The 13,657-nt window shown below is 39.2% G+C and overlaps 1 protein-coding gene across 4 annotated transcripts in view; it reads right to left on the reverse strand.

Moving 5' to 3' along the window:
* The window catches only part of enox2 (ecto-NOX disulfide-thiol exchanger 2), a 175,464-nt gene that overhangs the window by 151,827 nt on the left and 9,980 nt on the right, over positions 1–13,657 (reverse strand). Inside the window, exon 1 of one of the 4 annotated variants that reach the window (XM_016237311.1) lies at positions 7,520–7,700. The exons of the other annotated variants lie outside the window; for them this stretch is intronic. Within the exon in view, the coding sequence (XP_016092797.1) occupies positions 7,520–7,541 (22 nt within the window). The 5' untranslated portion in view covers positions 7,542–7,700. Of the gene's footprint in view, positions 1–7,519; positions 7,701–13,657 lie in introns of those variants that run through there. 4 annotated transcript variants of the gene reach the window in all.

Genomic DNA, 13,657 nt, shown 5'->3' on the forward strand with positions numbered 1-13,657 from the left:
AGGTTAAGCGATCTTGTTTTAACTGCATGGAGGCTGGTTAGTGGCAATGCCAGACTAGTAACGGTTACAGCCTTTCCTTTGACGCTTGACCTCAAATCATACACTGAGCCGTTCATTCATTCATCACATTGTGGGCTGCATTTGAGCTTTTTTAGAAGCGTTTAGATTCCTAATGAAAGGAGGTGGTCTAAATGGTTTGTGTGTTTATGCGAAACTAGCAAAAATAGCAGCTGACGAGTTCCAACCCAAAACCACATTGAAGGCGGAAAATCACTGAATCAGAACTGGAGTAAACTAGACTCTCTGTTCCATACTGAAAACAGGAAAACAAACAAACAAAAAAACGAATAAAAGAAAATACACAGTTCTTCAGAGTTCAATGAAACAAGGGCACGAGGTGAAGAAAGGTTCCAGTGAGAAGCGCATGGAAAAGGAAAGTTATTTACTTGAGGCTGTGCACATATCTGAAGTTACCTTGTGAATCAGGCTTAAACGAAAAAAGCAATTTCAGTGCAGATTTATAGTATTAGATGAAAAATAGGAGGAACATGTGATTTTTTCCATTATCTACAGTGAGCTAGCGGTTGCATCTCGGCACATTCTCAGGGGCCCTAGCAAACACAGGCACACTTGAGAGATGTAGTATCCTGCATCTTCTGGATGATCCATCATGCTATATGCCGTGCTGCTTCCAATTGTTTTTCCTGGCAGCGCAAAGAAAAAAATACCATAGTAACAACAAAAACTCTGGTTCGCTTTATCTCACACACTGTTGTGTGTTCCAGCAGCGATGTACAATATTACTAGCGCCTCAGAAGAAGAGCTCACCGTTTTGGCTCTGTCATCTCAGCAGAGACCCGGCAACAGTGCATAGCGGCCCTTAAGCCACCAATCTGCTCCATCACAAACTGGGAGGCGGACCGAGGCTTAGTGCTTCTCCAGTGGCTGCGTTTGGCCCTTGGCGATCCAGCATGCTCTGCTGCCTGAGCTCAGCGAGGATAACCTCGAGGGGCTAAATTAGACAGCCACACAGAAACACGACATGTCACTCCTGTTTGTGAACCGCAAGGTTAAATTAGATGCCTCCTGTGTTCCGAAAGATGGTTGTCAATAATGCACAGTGAGCTTGTTCTTCTTGTCTCACTTTTAGGCCCTCTGAAGTTCTGCACTTCTGCCAGATTCAAGGCCATTATTTTCCACTGCAAGGGGAGAGAGGAATGCTCTCGGCCATTATGCCTGCTTCCTTAAACTTGAAGTGATAAGACCTTGTTAGTAGCTGGGGGTTTGAGCTGAATCTTCTTGCTTTCTATCCCACTTCCACTTCAGGAAACATTTGAGTGAGAGGAGCTGCTGTCACAGACACTTGAACCTGAACCTCCTCCCTTGTTTGTTTTATTTTTATATAGATATTTTTGACTGACCGCCTGAATGATCAGAGCAGTACTTCACAAATTCACACACATCCATTTTCAGCAAAAGAGATTTTCACGTGAAACCTCTATAAAGTTCAGGATGGACAGGGGCTCTGCTGTTTTAACCATTTAACCCAGGGATAGCCAATGTCAGTCCTGGAGCGCCGATGACCTGCAGAGTTTAGTTCCAACTCTAATCAAACACACCTGAACAAACGAATCAAGGTCTTCATAATTACTAGGGCTACAGGCAGGTGAGGTTTTTTTTCAGGGTTGGAAAACACAGGCACACTTGAGAGATGTAGTATCCTGCATCTTCTGGATGATCCATCATGCTATATGCCGTGCTGCTTCCAATTGTTTTTCCTGGCAGCGCAGGGGAAGAGGAAGAAAAAAATACCATAGTAACAACAAAAACTCTGGTTCGCTTTATCTCACACACTGTTGTGTGTTCCAGCAGCGATGTACAATATTACTAGCACCTCAGAAGAAGAGCTCACCGTTTTGGCTCTGTCATCTCAGCAGAGACCCGGCAACAGTGCATAGCGGCCCTTAAGCCACCAATCTGCTCCATCACAAACTGGGAGGCGGACCGAGGCTTAGTGCTTCTCCAGTGGCTGCGTTTGGCCCTTGGCGATCCAGCATGCTCTGCTGCCTGAGCTCAGCGAGGATAACCTCGAGGGGCTAAATTAGACAGCCACACAGAAACACGACATGTCACTCCTGTTTGTGAACCGCAAGGTTAAATTAGATGCCTCCTGTGTTCCGAAAGATGGTTGTCAATAATGCACAGTGAGCTTGTTCTTCTTGTCTCACTTTTAGGCCCTCTGAAGTTCTGCACTTCTGCCAGATTCAAGGCCATTATTTTCCACTGCAAGGGGAGAGAGGAATGCTCTCGGCCATTATGCCTGCTTCCTTAAACTTGAAGTGATAAGACCTTGTTAGTAGCTGGGGGTTTGAGCTGAATCTTCTTGCTTTCTATCCCACTTCCACTTCAGGAAACATTTGAGTGAGAGGAGCTGCTGTCACAGACACTTGAACCTGAACCTCCTCCCTTGTTTGTTTTATTTTTATATAGATATTTTTGACTGACCGCCTGAATGATCAGAGCAGTACTTCACAAATTCACACACATCCATTTTCAGCAAAAGAGATTTTCACGTGAAACCTCTATAAAGTTCAGGATGGACAGGGGCTCTGCTGTTTTAACCATTTAACCCAGGGATAGGCAACGTCAGTCCTGGAGCGCCGATGACCTGCAGAGTTTAGTTCCAACTCTAATCAAACACACCTGAACAAACGAATCAAGGTCTTCATAATTACTAGGGCTACAGGCAGGTGAGGTTTTTTTTAGGGTTGGAACTAAACTCTGCAGGACATCGGCACTCCAGGACCGACGTTGCCTATCCCTGGTTTAACCGGTTAACCGACCATAATAGTTTTGACCGATTAATACAATCAGTTAAATGGTTTAAAACAGGGCTGTCCAAACTCGGTCCTGGAGGGCCGGTGTCCTGCAGAGTTTAGCTCCAAGCCTAATCAAACACACCTGAACCAGCTAATCAAGGTCTTACTAGGCATAGAAACCTCCAGGCAGGTGTGTTGAGGCAAGTTGGAGCTAAACTCCAACCCCTGGTTTAAAAAGTCATTTAATTATTTATTTTTTCAGTAATTTATCAAAATATTTAAAAAGGTTTGCTGCATGGTTAAAATACGCTACGCGTATAAAAAAAAATTTTTTTAGGGGGAAAAAAAAACAAGTCACATATAAGGCGCATCTTATCATTTAATTCAGAAATAGGCCTAATGCCGACGCTAAATGCTTACAAACATTATAATAAACACTGTAAACATAGCTAGGCTATTTTAGTTCCCCTCACTCCACAACAAATCCTTTCAATTAACAGTATTTAGAAAGGAACAAGAATTACAAATATAAGAAGCTATAGCAATATAAACGACACGCCAAAACGAATTCATTTAGGCTAAAACGAAACTAAAACCAACGTTGGGTCTCTCATTCCACACAAAATCAAATGTTTCCGTATTCGCAATGTATTTGAATGGCAAATTATTATTTTTTATGCATTTCACTCGCGTTCCAATAGCCACATAAAACAAAATGTTTTACATAACATCATTATCGTAAGGGTTTTTCCATTGTTTTAATATGACATTATAATACCATGCATATTTTACCTTTTTATATTTAAAGAAGAAACCAATCCAATGAATAGATGCCATTTGAGGCTTAATACTATAGAAAAGCAATAAAGGTTTTTCAGTTTGAGGGTTTTCAGCTTGTTTATTTTCATCTAAAAATTTGGCATGCGGTTGCTTCAAACAATAATATAACATCATTCAATGTAAATTGTGATAATCGTAATTAATAATCGCAATTACAATTTCAAGGGAATAATCGACAATTATGATTTTTGTCAATCGTGCAGCCCTACTGACTGTATTTTATTATGAAAATGAACAGGCTGCATTGTCAAGGTAGCAAAGCTTAACTGAGTGCGTGCATGCGGTGCCATCACTTGAATTTTTTCCTTCTAAAGCCCCGTTCACACCAAGAACGATAACTATAAAGATAACGATATTACAGTCCACACCAGCGAACGATATCGTCTGTTTATTCTAAGCGCACGCGCGTCTGCCGCTTTAAATTCTCGAGCTCGTTACAGCAGGATGGATTCTGATTGGCTGTCAATTTTTTATCGTTCATCAACTTTTGAAAGTGATTCCAACGATTTTGTTTCTCTTTGTCTTTATCGTTATAGCTGTGGTGTGGACTCTGCTATTCTTTAATATTGAGAACGATTTTTAGAACTTTTTATCTTTATCGTTATCTTTATAGTTATCGTCCTTGGTGTGAACGGGCCTTAACAGTGGAAGAAATTACTCCTTTTAGTCCTAAAGATAATCGGAATTGTAAAAAGTTTGCCTTTATTTGTGCACATTCACAATAAAAACAAATCTTTGTGCTTTTGTAAAATAAGCCTAAAGAAAAATAGGATGCCGCTTTCTGCCGCCGGTTTCCTTTTGCGCAGCACAAAAAACGGTTAGGAAAAATAACCGAAATGAACATCCCTAGCTATAATTTATGTTGGAAATATGTATCTTTAATACTGAATATACCATAACTTGTGAGTAACTTGAGTCAAATATTGATTTGTTAACTGCACTGATAGATTCATTCTGTGAAAGATTTAGGCTGATTCAAACCAGTAACTATTCATAACTGGTCTTTATTATTCACTAAAAGAAACGGCTCATAAGAGTAATGATTTTTGTAGTGCATTACACATTATAGCACATATTAAGTCTTTTTGTTACATCATATCCACAGAATGCAAACTCAGATTCGTAATTTAAAGTGGTGCAGGAAACACTGTCACAGTATACAAATGAACTAGCAATTAAATGTTACCATTACCATAATTAGATTTAGCAAGAATTAATTGTTGAACAATTGAAATGTGTTGGGACAGAATGTTCAGCACTAGCAGATGGAGAGAGACCCAACCGCCTTGTTGTGCTCTGGCACGTCTGAGAGGAGAGAGCCAAACAAATACACAAAGGGCCTCATAAACAACAATTAGGCTTAAAAAAAAAAAAAAATCTCATATGCATTTCTCATTAGTATTGAGCACTTTTATGGATGTCATTTAAACAAATGTCTTCTTGCAATTTTTCAGGCTAAGTTTTGTTTTGCGCCCAGTTAAAAAGTGGCCTGTTTAACACGTCATAATAAATCACATGTAAGCGTTACACATAATGTTCTCTGTTATAATCATTTCAAATACAACAGGTGCATGTATATTTTATACTATATGACTTACCAAATAATTACAGTATATAACACTGTAATATAACCCTTTTTATACACAAGTTGTATACTTTGTTAACATTAGTTAACACAATAGTTAATTAAGTAACAATGAGCAATAGAGTTAATCTTATTAATTAACACATATTCAACATTCTAACATACTGGAAATGAATGCAAACTAGGAATATTAAAGGGTTAGTTCACCCAAAAATGAAAATTAGCCCATAAATTACTCACCCTCAAGTCATCCTAGGTGTTTCCGGGGCTGATGACGTATGAGTTCAGCGTAGCACATGCGCCGGTGAGTCTCCTGAAAACCAGCGTTTGTTAACAGGAGCAAAGGAAGCAAAGTTTCCTTACTTTAGCAAAGGAAAACCAGTCTCCTCTTGGCTTATATCGAAATCCTCCAACATTCTTCTTTACTAGGGATGTAACGATTCACTCAACTCACGATTCGATTCGCAATTTCTTTTTTTTTTTTACAAAATGAGATTTAAGACAAATTATAAATTAAATGTGTAGTTTTATTATTGCTTGGACAAAATGCTGCACATTTCTTTGTGAAATTGAAATATAACTATAATAATATACTAATATAGCACTTTCATATTACTGCTCTTTAAAAATACCATCTAAACTTTTCTAAAGTCAGTAGGTTCCCCTCAGACATACATTCATATAAACTCCTACACCTAACTGAATCGTGATTTGTTTAGCATCTCAACCGATTTGAATCGTCACATATTTGAATCGATTTTCAACCGGCTCGCGGTTAATCGTTACATCCCTACCACTTACAGTATTCTAGGTGCTTAAGATTTCTAGATGCTTTTTTCTTTCTACAGGTTATCTTAAGGGTTTTTCCCGGTGTTTTGTTTTGATCTCTCCGCTGTGCTTCCGCGTTCATCACTTCTGAGCTGCGCATGCGCAAAGCTGACTTCATACATCATTCCCCCGGACCTGCTTCCATTTACAACAGTGAGCGCAAGCTACATTAAAGTGATTATTACGTTTTGAATATGGATATTTTTCTTACAAAAACGCATCGATTCGCTACAGGAGGCCTTTGTTCACCCCCTGGAGCCGTGTGAGACACTTTTTTTATGGACGGACGCTTTTTATTTAACTTCTTTTGGACTGATGCATGAAACGCCCGCTGAGTGCCATTAAAAGCTTGAAAGATCAAAGACAATTTTTTATATAACTCCGACTGGATTCATCTGAAAGAAGAAAGTCACCTAGGATGACTTGAGGGTGAGTAATTCATGGGCTAATTTTTTGGGTGAACTAACCCTTTAATAACTAATCATTACAATTATAGTGAATGCTGTAAAAATAAGTTCACGACACCTAATGCATTAACTGCTATTAATGTATTGAACTGTATTAAAGCGTCACCCAGTACCGAGTATCCGAACAAACAAAGCTTCTTTTATTCTCAGTCTCTGTTTTCTTACTTTCTCACTATACAGGTCAACTTGTTTTAGATCAATTTGAACAATCATTGATCTTGCCAGCACTTTTACAGCTCCTAAGATTTGAGTCATGCTTTGTATTGTTGAAACTGACAACATGCCTTACAGTCGCTATTCTGAGCTCTACCGTGGAGTGTTTCCTTACAAGTCAGGTAATAAATGACACTAGTCAGCAAGCTTCAAGCCAAAATATTTGTGTATGGCAATTCACTCCAGTGGACATGTGGATCGGGTTTCCACTTCCCATTGGAATGGCTTGATGCATTACAAGCGCATGTGGCAAGATGTTGCAGGAACACAAATACAGTTCATTGCGATGTCATTATAATCTCATTATAACGGGAGCATAACAGTTGTTATAATCACCGGAGCTGTCAGTGACTGCGCTCTAATGATGGCTGTGTCTCAATCGCAGTCAGCTGCCTACCTAAACAGCATTTTTGGGGTGAACTCGCGTCTGTTTTTCACACAAACGCTGCACGCGCGCGTGCTGTCTTTGTAGAAAGCGCACTAGGGTATTAAGACGCGGCCGATATATAATCGCGAAGATGTGTATTTAAAGTGAAGCGCGATGTCATTTCAGTCTCTAAAGTGATTCGTGAGGAAATTCCTACGTGCTCCGTATGCACGTTAATGCTGATTCTTATCGGAGTTTTCATTCATTTTTGTTTCTGTCCACACCGTCCGTTCTTAACGGGCGGCTCCCTATTCTGTAGTTACTACAGACCTCAGAAACGGGACTGACCACATTTAATGCCTCTAATCTATTAAATAAAGTTAAACTGAAGACCGCGTACCTGTGTACTGCACAAGGAACATCGTCCTGAGGATTCGGTTCCAAAAGACGCCAGTTAAAGTCCCGTAGGGCTCCGGTAGTGGACGTTATTCCGCGCTAGGAGCTTTGCTGCTGGTGTCTGTGGGTCCGCTGCGCTTATACTGCTTTAAAGTGAGCAGACCACAGCGAGAGAGAGAGAGAGAGAGAGAGAGAGAGAGAGAGAGAAGGAGGATCCACAGTCACGCTCAACATAACGACTACACTGTTACACGGTCTCACTAGAACGCTGTCCCTATAATTAACCCGGAACGACCGACGGTTATTGACGGTTAACTCGTTTTGGTCGCTGCTAGTATTTCTACAGAATGCATGATGTGCATAACTTGCAAATTAATGTTGTGCATGCAAAGTCAGGTGAAAAGTCAGTAGTTTTACATTGCACGATGCACACACTGTAGGCTATCCTACAATTATCAGCCAGAATATAAACAACATCTCGCCTGGATGCATGTGATCAAGTATATTTTTACAGAAAAATGGAACAGACATGTAAAATAACTTTTTTTGTTTGTTTTGTTTGGACTGTACTACTATTTCCACATTGTGAATCTCTTGCAAACTGTCTTCATGCATGAAAAGTTGGGTCAATAGTCAACAGTTTAACATTAATAAGATTAAATGCGTCTATCGAGGCTAAGTTGTTACTGTACAGATTAATGTAGGTACAGTTTCCATGTAGGTATTGTTTATGTAAATGTTCTGCCAAAGCTTGTTAGGACTTGGTATTATTTAATTATTTATTTAGGCTATTTAAATGCAAGCAATAACTTGGTATTAGCCTACAAAAATATACACACACACACGATTTAATTTTATTTATTTATTTTTGCGAAAACTCTGGTTGCTAGTTGCCGTGGTAATCTTTAGTAGCTAATATAGCCTACATGCAATAACACGTGTCTGTGTATAATAAGGGATCCTTTACATGAGTTTCTTTATCACTGCAAAGTGCGCATATATTGGTTGTGTGAGGCTCTGTACCAGTAGAGGGAGCAGAGCAACGGTTACACTTAAGGCTAATTGCCATATAAACTACAACAGGCTCTACACTAAAACCCCAAGGCCTCTTAAATAATGCACAAGTATGGGCCATTCATTGCAGTGGACAAGAACACTGCTAAAGTAATCAGCCGTTCTGTCAGAACAAATACATATTCAAGTGTCAGAGCAGAGGAAGCACATTTCAATATCAAGGGATATCAGGACAGAATTTGATATATGCCTTCATATTTGACCAGATTTTTTTTTTTTTTTTTTTTTTGAAAGAACATTAAAATGACATTCAACCACAAAAGCAATGTTGGTGAGCAGAACACATGAACCACTGAGCTACTGTACTTGCATGTGATTTTCAATTTTCTCAGAACAATTCAAATGCAGCAAGGGGGTGTTAGCAGCACATATGACTGTCAGCATGCTGGAGGTCCAGGAAAGATTAACCCTTGTGCATTTTTGTCCCTTTCATTTTTTGACTATTTTGGCCGCGTTAATGCAAAAGGAATCATTTGTTCCAGAAGTATGTAGTTTTATTAGAATTGTATTAAAACACAAAAGCACTCATAATTACCTAGAATAAGTAGCATGGAATAAGATAATGATGACTCGTCTAAAAAAGCTTGTTGTGTTCTGCTAGTTTAAACCTCTAAATGAAGGAAATGTTTGGTAGTTATGTTGGTTTAAAAAGAAAAATCTGTGAAAGTAGAAAAAAATATATTAATGTATTATACTTTTATGGCGGCTTTTTTGACACAAATATTTTCATCCTCTAAGGGCCTCTGTGTAACTTTTATTAAATTGATGTACAAGGGTTAAATAATGCTTTGGCTTGCCAGAATCCCAGATGCACTTTAACACCTCTGTGTTTAAAACTGGATAAAAAACTGGATGACGAGTAATTTCTTATTGCTAAATTCTGAAAAAACAGAGGCATTAAATATCGGACCTAAAACTCTGCATGTAATAACCTAGAACACTGTCTAAGACTGCTGCTCTTTCAATTCTCCGTCATCAGTTAGGAACCTAGGTGTGCTATTTGATAGCAATCTTTCATTTGAAAGCCACGTTTCAAAACTGCATTTTTCCATCTCAAAAATATATCTAAATTACGACCTATGCTCTCAATGTCAAATGCAGAAATGTTAATTCATGCGTTTATGACCTCAAGGTAAGATCATTGTAATGCTTTATTGGATGGTTGTTCTGCACGCTAAATGAACAAACTCCAGCTGGTCCAAAATGCAGCAGCTTGAGTTCTTACTAGAACCAGGAAGTACGACCATATTAGCCCGGTTCTGTCAACACTGCACTGGCTCCTTATTAAACATCGTATAGATTTTAAAATCTTGCTAACTACTTATAAAGCCCTGAATGGTTTAGCTCCTCAGTACTTGAGTGAGCTCTTATTGCATTATAGTCCTCCACATCCGCTGCGTTCTCAAAACTCTGGCAATTTGATAATACCTAGAATATCAAAATCAACTGCAGGCGGCAGATCCTTTTCCTATTTAGCGCCCAAATTCTGGAATAACCTACCTAACATTGTTCGGGAGGCAGACACACTCTGTCAGTTTAAATCTAGATTAAAGACCCATCTCTTTAACCTGGCTTACACATAACACACTAACACATTTCTAATATTCAAATCCGTTGGGAAAAAATGACAAATAAATAAAAATGTTTACAGCTCACTATCTCCGGCCTGAGCTGCGCGGCATAGCCGGGGTTACTTTCAGTGCTAAGAACATTTAACAGATGTCTTAACACATTCAGGAGGAATTTACAGTTCTACCGTGTGTCGCGGTTAGGAGAGCAGGGGAGACCGGTGTTGTGAGCACAGCATTTGACATTACAATGGTCTCATAAAAGCATGATAAGAGTGTGGGTGGAAACCGCGGCCTGCTACAGCTGCTGTGTTTATCTCAAACCTGATGAACGCTGCACACCAACATCCTCGGGGGAAAAGGAAGAATCAAGACTTTAAAGAATTTGTGTGCATTAAGCAAATTCAGGAATGTAGATGGTGGGGCTGAAATATCTACAGTAGATCAAGTGTACTGCTCAGGAGTCTATTTATACTCTTAAATGTTAGATGCAAATATAATTAGCTTGTTTTGGCACACCGCCCTCGTGTATCCTGATACAAAGTCGCCTTATTCCCACGGTTTTCCTGGACATCGACACTGGCCATCATTTTTGGCATTAGCCGCTTTTCTTTTGGAATTCTTTTGATGTGCATGGATGCAAACATTGGCATATTCATCACAAACGGTTTATTTTGCCATTCTTAACAATTAGCTCGGAATATTCCAAAGCCAAAGGGGATACAAACAGCTGTCAATATGATTTTTCAGAGGTAAAATTAGCATTTTTGTGTTTTCGGCACTCGTTTTAAACCGTTTTCATGCAATTAGGGAAACAAATGAGGCATGCCGCTGTTTTGGTCACGTAGAAATATTCCAAAGCTGCGCCTGAGTCATTTGTGCTGCGAGGCAATTACATATCACAGCATCAAAGTGACACATTAAAAGCACTGGAAACATGGACTTTGATATGTTACTATAATATCTTATTAAGCTTAAGTGAAAAACAATAGTTCTTTAAAGAGAGGGTTCCACATAAGAGCTTTCTTGCATGTCACAGCTCTTATCTGTAAATTAGCCCAATAAGAGCAATCAAAGTCTGTCTGAGCTGTGCACTTTCCTTTCATTTACTCTAATCAAACAAACGTTTTCCCTCAAATTTCAGAGTACATCACATATTAAACAGTCAACAGGTACAATTAACACTAATAATCTGCTAGTATCTTGCTTTTCTGTTTAAATTCAGATTTTAGGAAAGGGCCAGCAAAGATCTAACCATGTTGCCCCGTTCCCATCTGTGGCTATCATTTATGTGGTGGTAATAGAGCTGTAGGTGTTTGACAGATGATTCACCTTTACAAAGGTGAGCTAGTTATTTCATGGACGGCAGCGATGCCCCTGGCTGGAGCGGCTTGCCTTTGGCTGAAAAACAGCAAATACAGTAAGATGTATTTTCATCCCGATTCTACACAATAATGCAACTTGTGTGACACAGATGTTTTTGGTTGGTCTTTGGAAGGGTGTTTGTTCATTTTCCATGTCCTGTTAGTCACACATATGGTGTTCATGTTTTAATAACTTGAACACAATAAAATCAGGCCAAAGTTTCTCAAGGCAGCATCTAATGAATTTTCTCACCTCACAGAGAATGATTAAAAGCTGCTCTGAGCTCTTATTTAATTCATGCCAAGTTGAGGGACTGACTCTACTTCTTTTTTTCCCTGATTTCAAAAGTTTTCTTCCACATTTAGAGAACTGTTAGCTTTAACATACATTTTCTCCTTTCAAATATTCTTGATAAAGTGCATCAAAAATAAATATTTTGTATACATGGATTAATTGGTTTTATATCATCATAATATCAGCCAGTCAAGTCGGCATGAATTGCCTCCGCAACCCATTTCTCGGGATTTTTAATACGAAAAAGTGTCGGCAAGACATCTATCCATCAGGATTTATCCATCCATTGGTTAGAAGGTGTAAAATGGACTTTATATGCCATATTGCATAAATAGCTACTTAGCTATTGGTTAACAATATCCAAAAAAATTAAAAGAAAGCCATCCATTTCTTTACATTATAGGATGGGGGGGGGGGTCTGCTGTAATAAAAAAAGAAAGAAAAAAAAGAAAAAAAAAGATAAAGCCTCAATCACTGGGTCATAAAAGCAATTAAAATCCCAAGAGCTAAACTGGAATTCTGCCCATCATTTGGCCCAACTCATATCGGAAGAGTGATGCACCTAAATATAAATCCTGAAGGCCTTGAAAATCAGACAAAGAGAGAATTTCAACTATGTTCAGAGCAATTCACTGCATAGAAATCATAAAATACAGGCAATCAGGCATTCATGTAGCTCCAACAGTGGAGTGTGGCACTACAAACATCAAGGTCATGGGTTCGATTCCCAGGGAATGCATGAACTGATGCAATCTAAGTTGGATAAAAGTGTCTGTCAAAGTCATAAATGTAAAAAAAAAAAAAAGCAAAAAAATAAATAAATAAAACTGGCAGCTGAATTTATCAGGTTCTTTAAAGCCGTTTCCATTTCTTCCAAGAGATGTTATAATTGGCAAAGTCTTTCCAAGGGGGCAAGGGCTGAGCAGTGCTGGGTAAGATGAGATAATGTCAATGTTATAACTTCATTAGACCTAATAAACAAATACATATGGCTAAGGTAAGACGCTGAAGTGAAGTTCTCTCTGAAGCCAGACCCGTACAGCAGTAGGAAATCTCACCTTGTCACTCAAGGACTTTAGGACACTGTGTTTCGGTTCACAATGCTGGTTTCCATGAGGAATGTTTCACTGGAGATGTAAAGGGTCTGGTGGTGAGAGTCAGTTCAAACATTTTAACGGCTTTAAAGGTTGAATTTTGGCAGGCAGAGCTGCAGGTTTGTGCCATTTGGTGTTTTTGCCATTTTAAAACCAAGAAGATTTAGCTCACATTCCAAGAGGCAAATTAAAGGACTGAATAAGATTTTGTTTGTGCAATGACGCTTTAAGAGAGACTTTTACCCCCATCAGTAGAACAATAAAGAAGAACAGTAGAACAGTTTTTAGCTGAAACTGTGGTCTTTGGTGCTTCATAAAAAGTAAGTGAGCAGCTGCCTGCCTTTGATGACAAAAAAAAGCATATCAAGGAACACAAAATTAATACGCGTGGCTCCTGACGATATATTGAGATCTTATGAAGAGAAACGATCAGTCTGTGCAAGAACCTGAACATTACTTACAGCATTATTACCTGTTGGCATTACCTTATGAGAAAGCACTAAAAAGCACTCCCGGATCGGCTGTCCTTGATTGTGGAAAAGAGTAAGCCATCAGTCAACTCTGTTGCTGTGCGCTGGGCTAGATAAGCTGAACGTGGAAGAAAAGCTCCAGTGGAAATGAGGCAATCTGCCCCCATACAGCTGCAGCAGGACCGTGCAGTTCAAACGGCCACCTGTGTGACAGGCCGGACACGAGCCACCCGACCGGCACGGCCCACACACAGCTCATCTTCCACACTCCTTCGAG

The sequence above is a fragment of the Sinocyclocheilus grahami genome, unplaced genomic scaffold, assembly GCF_001515645.1.
Source record: "Sinocyclocheilus grahami isolate Dianchi unplaced genomic scaffold, SAMN03320097.WGS_v1.1 scaffold510.1, whole genome shotgun sequence".
Classification (NCBI taxonomy): domain Eukaryota; kingdom Metazoa; phylum Chordata; class Actinopteri; order Cypriniformes; family Cyprinidae; genus Sinocyclocheilus; species Sinocyclocheilus grahami.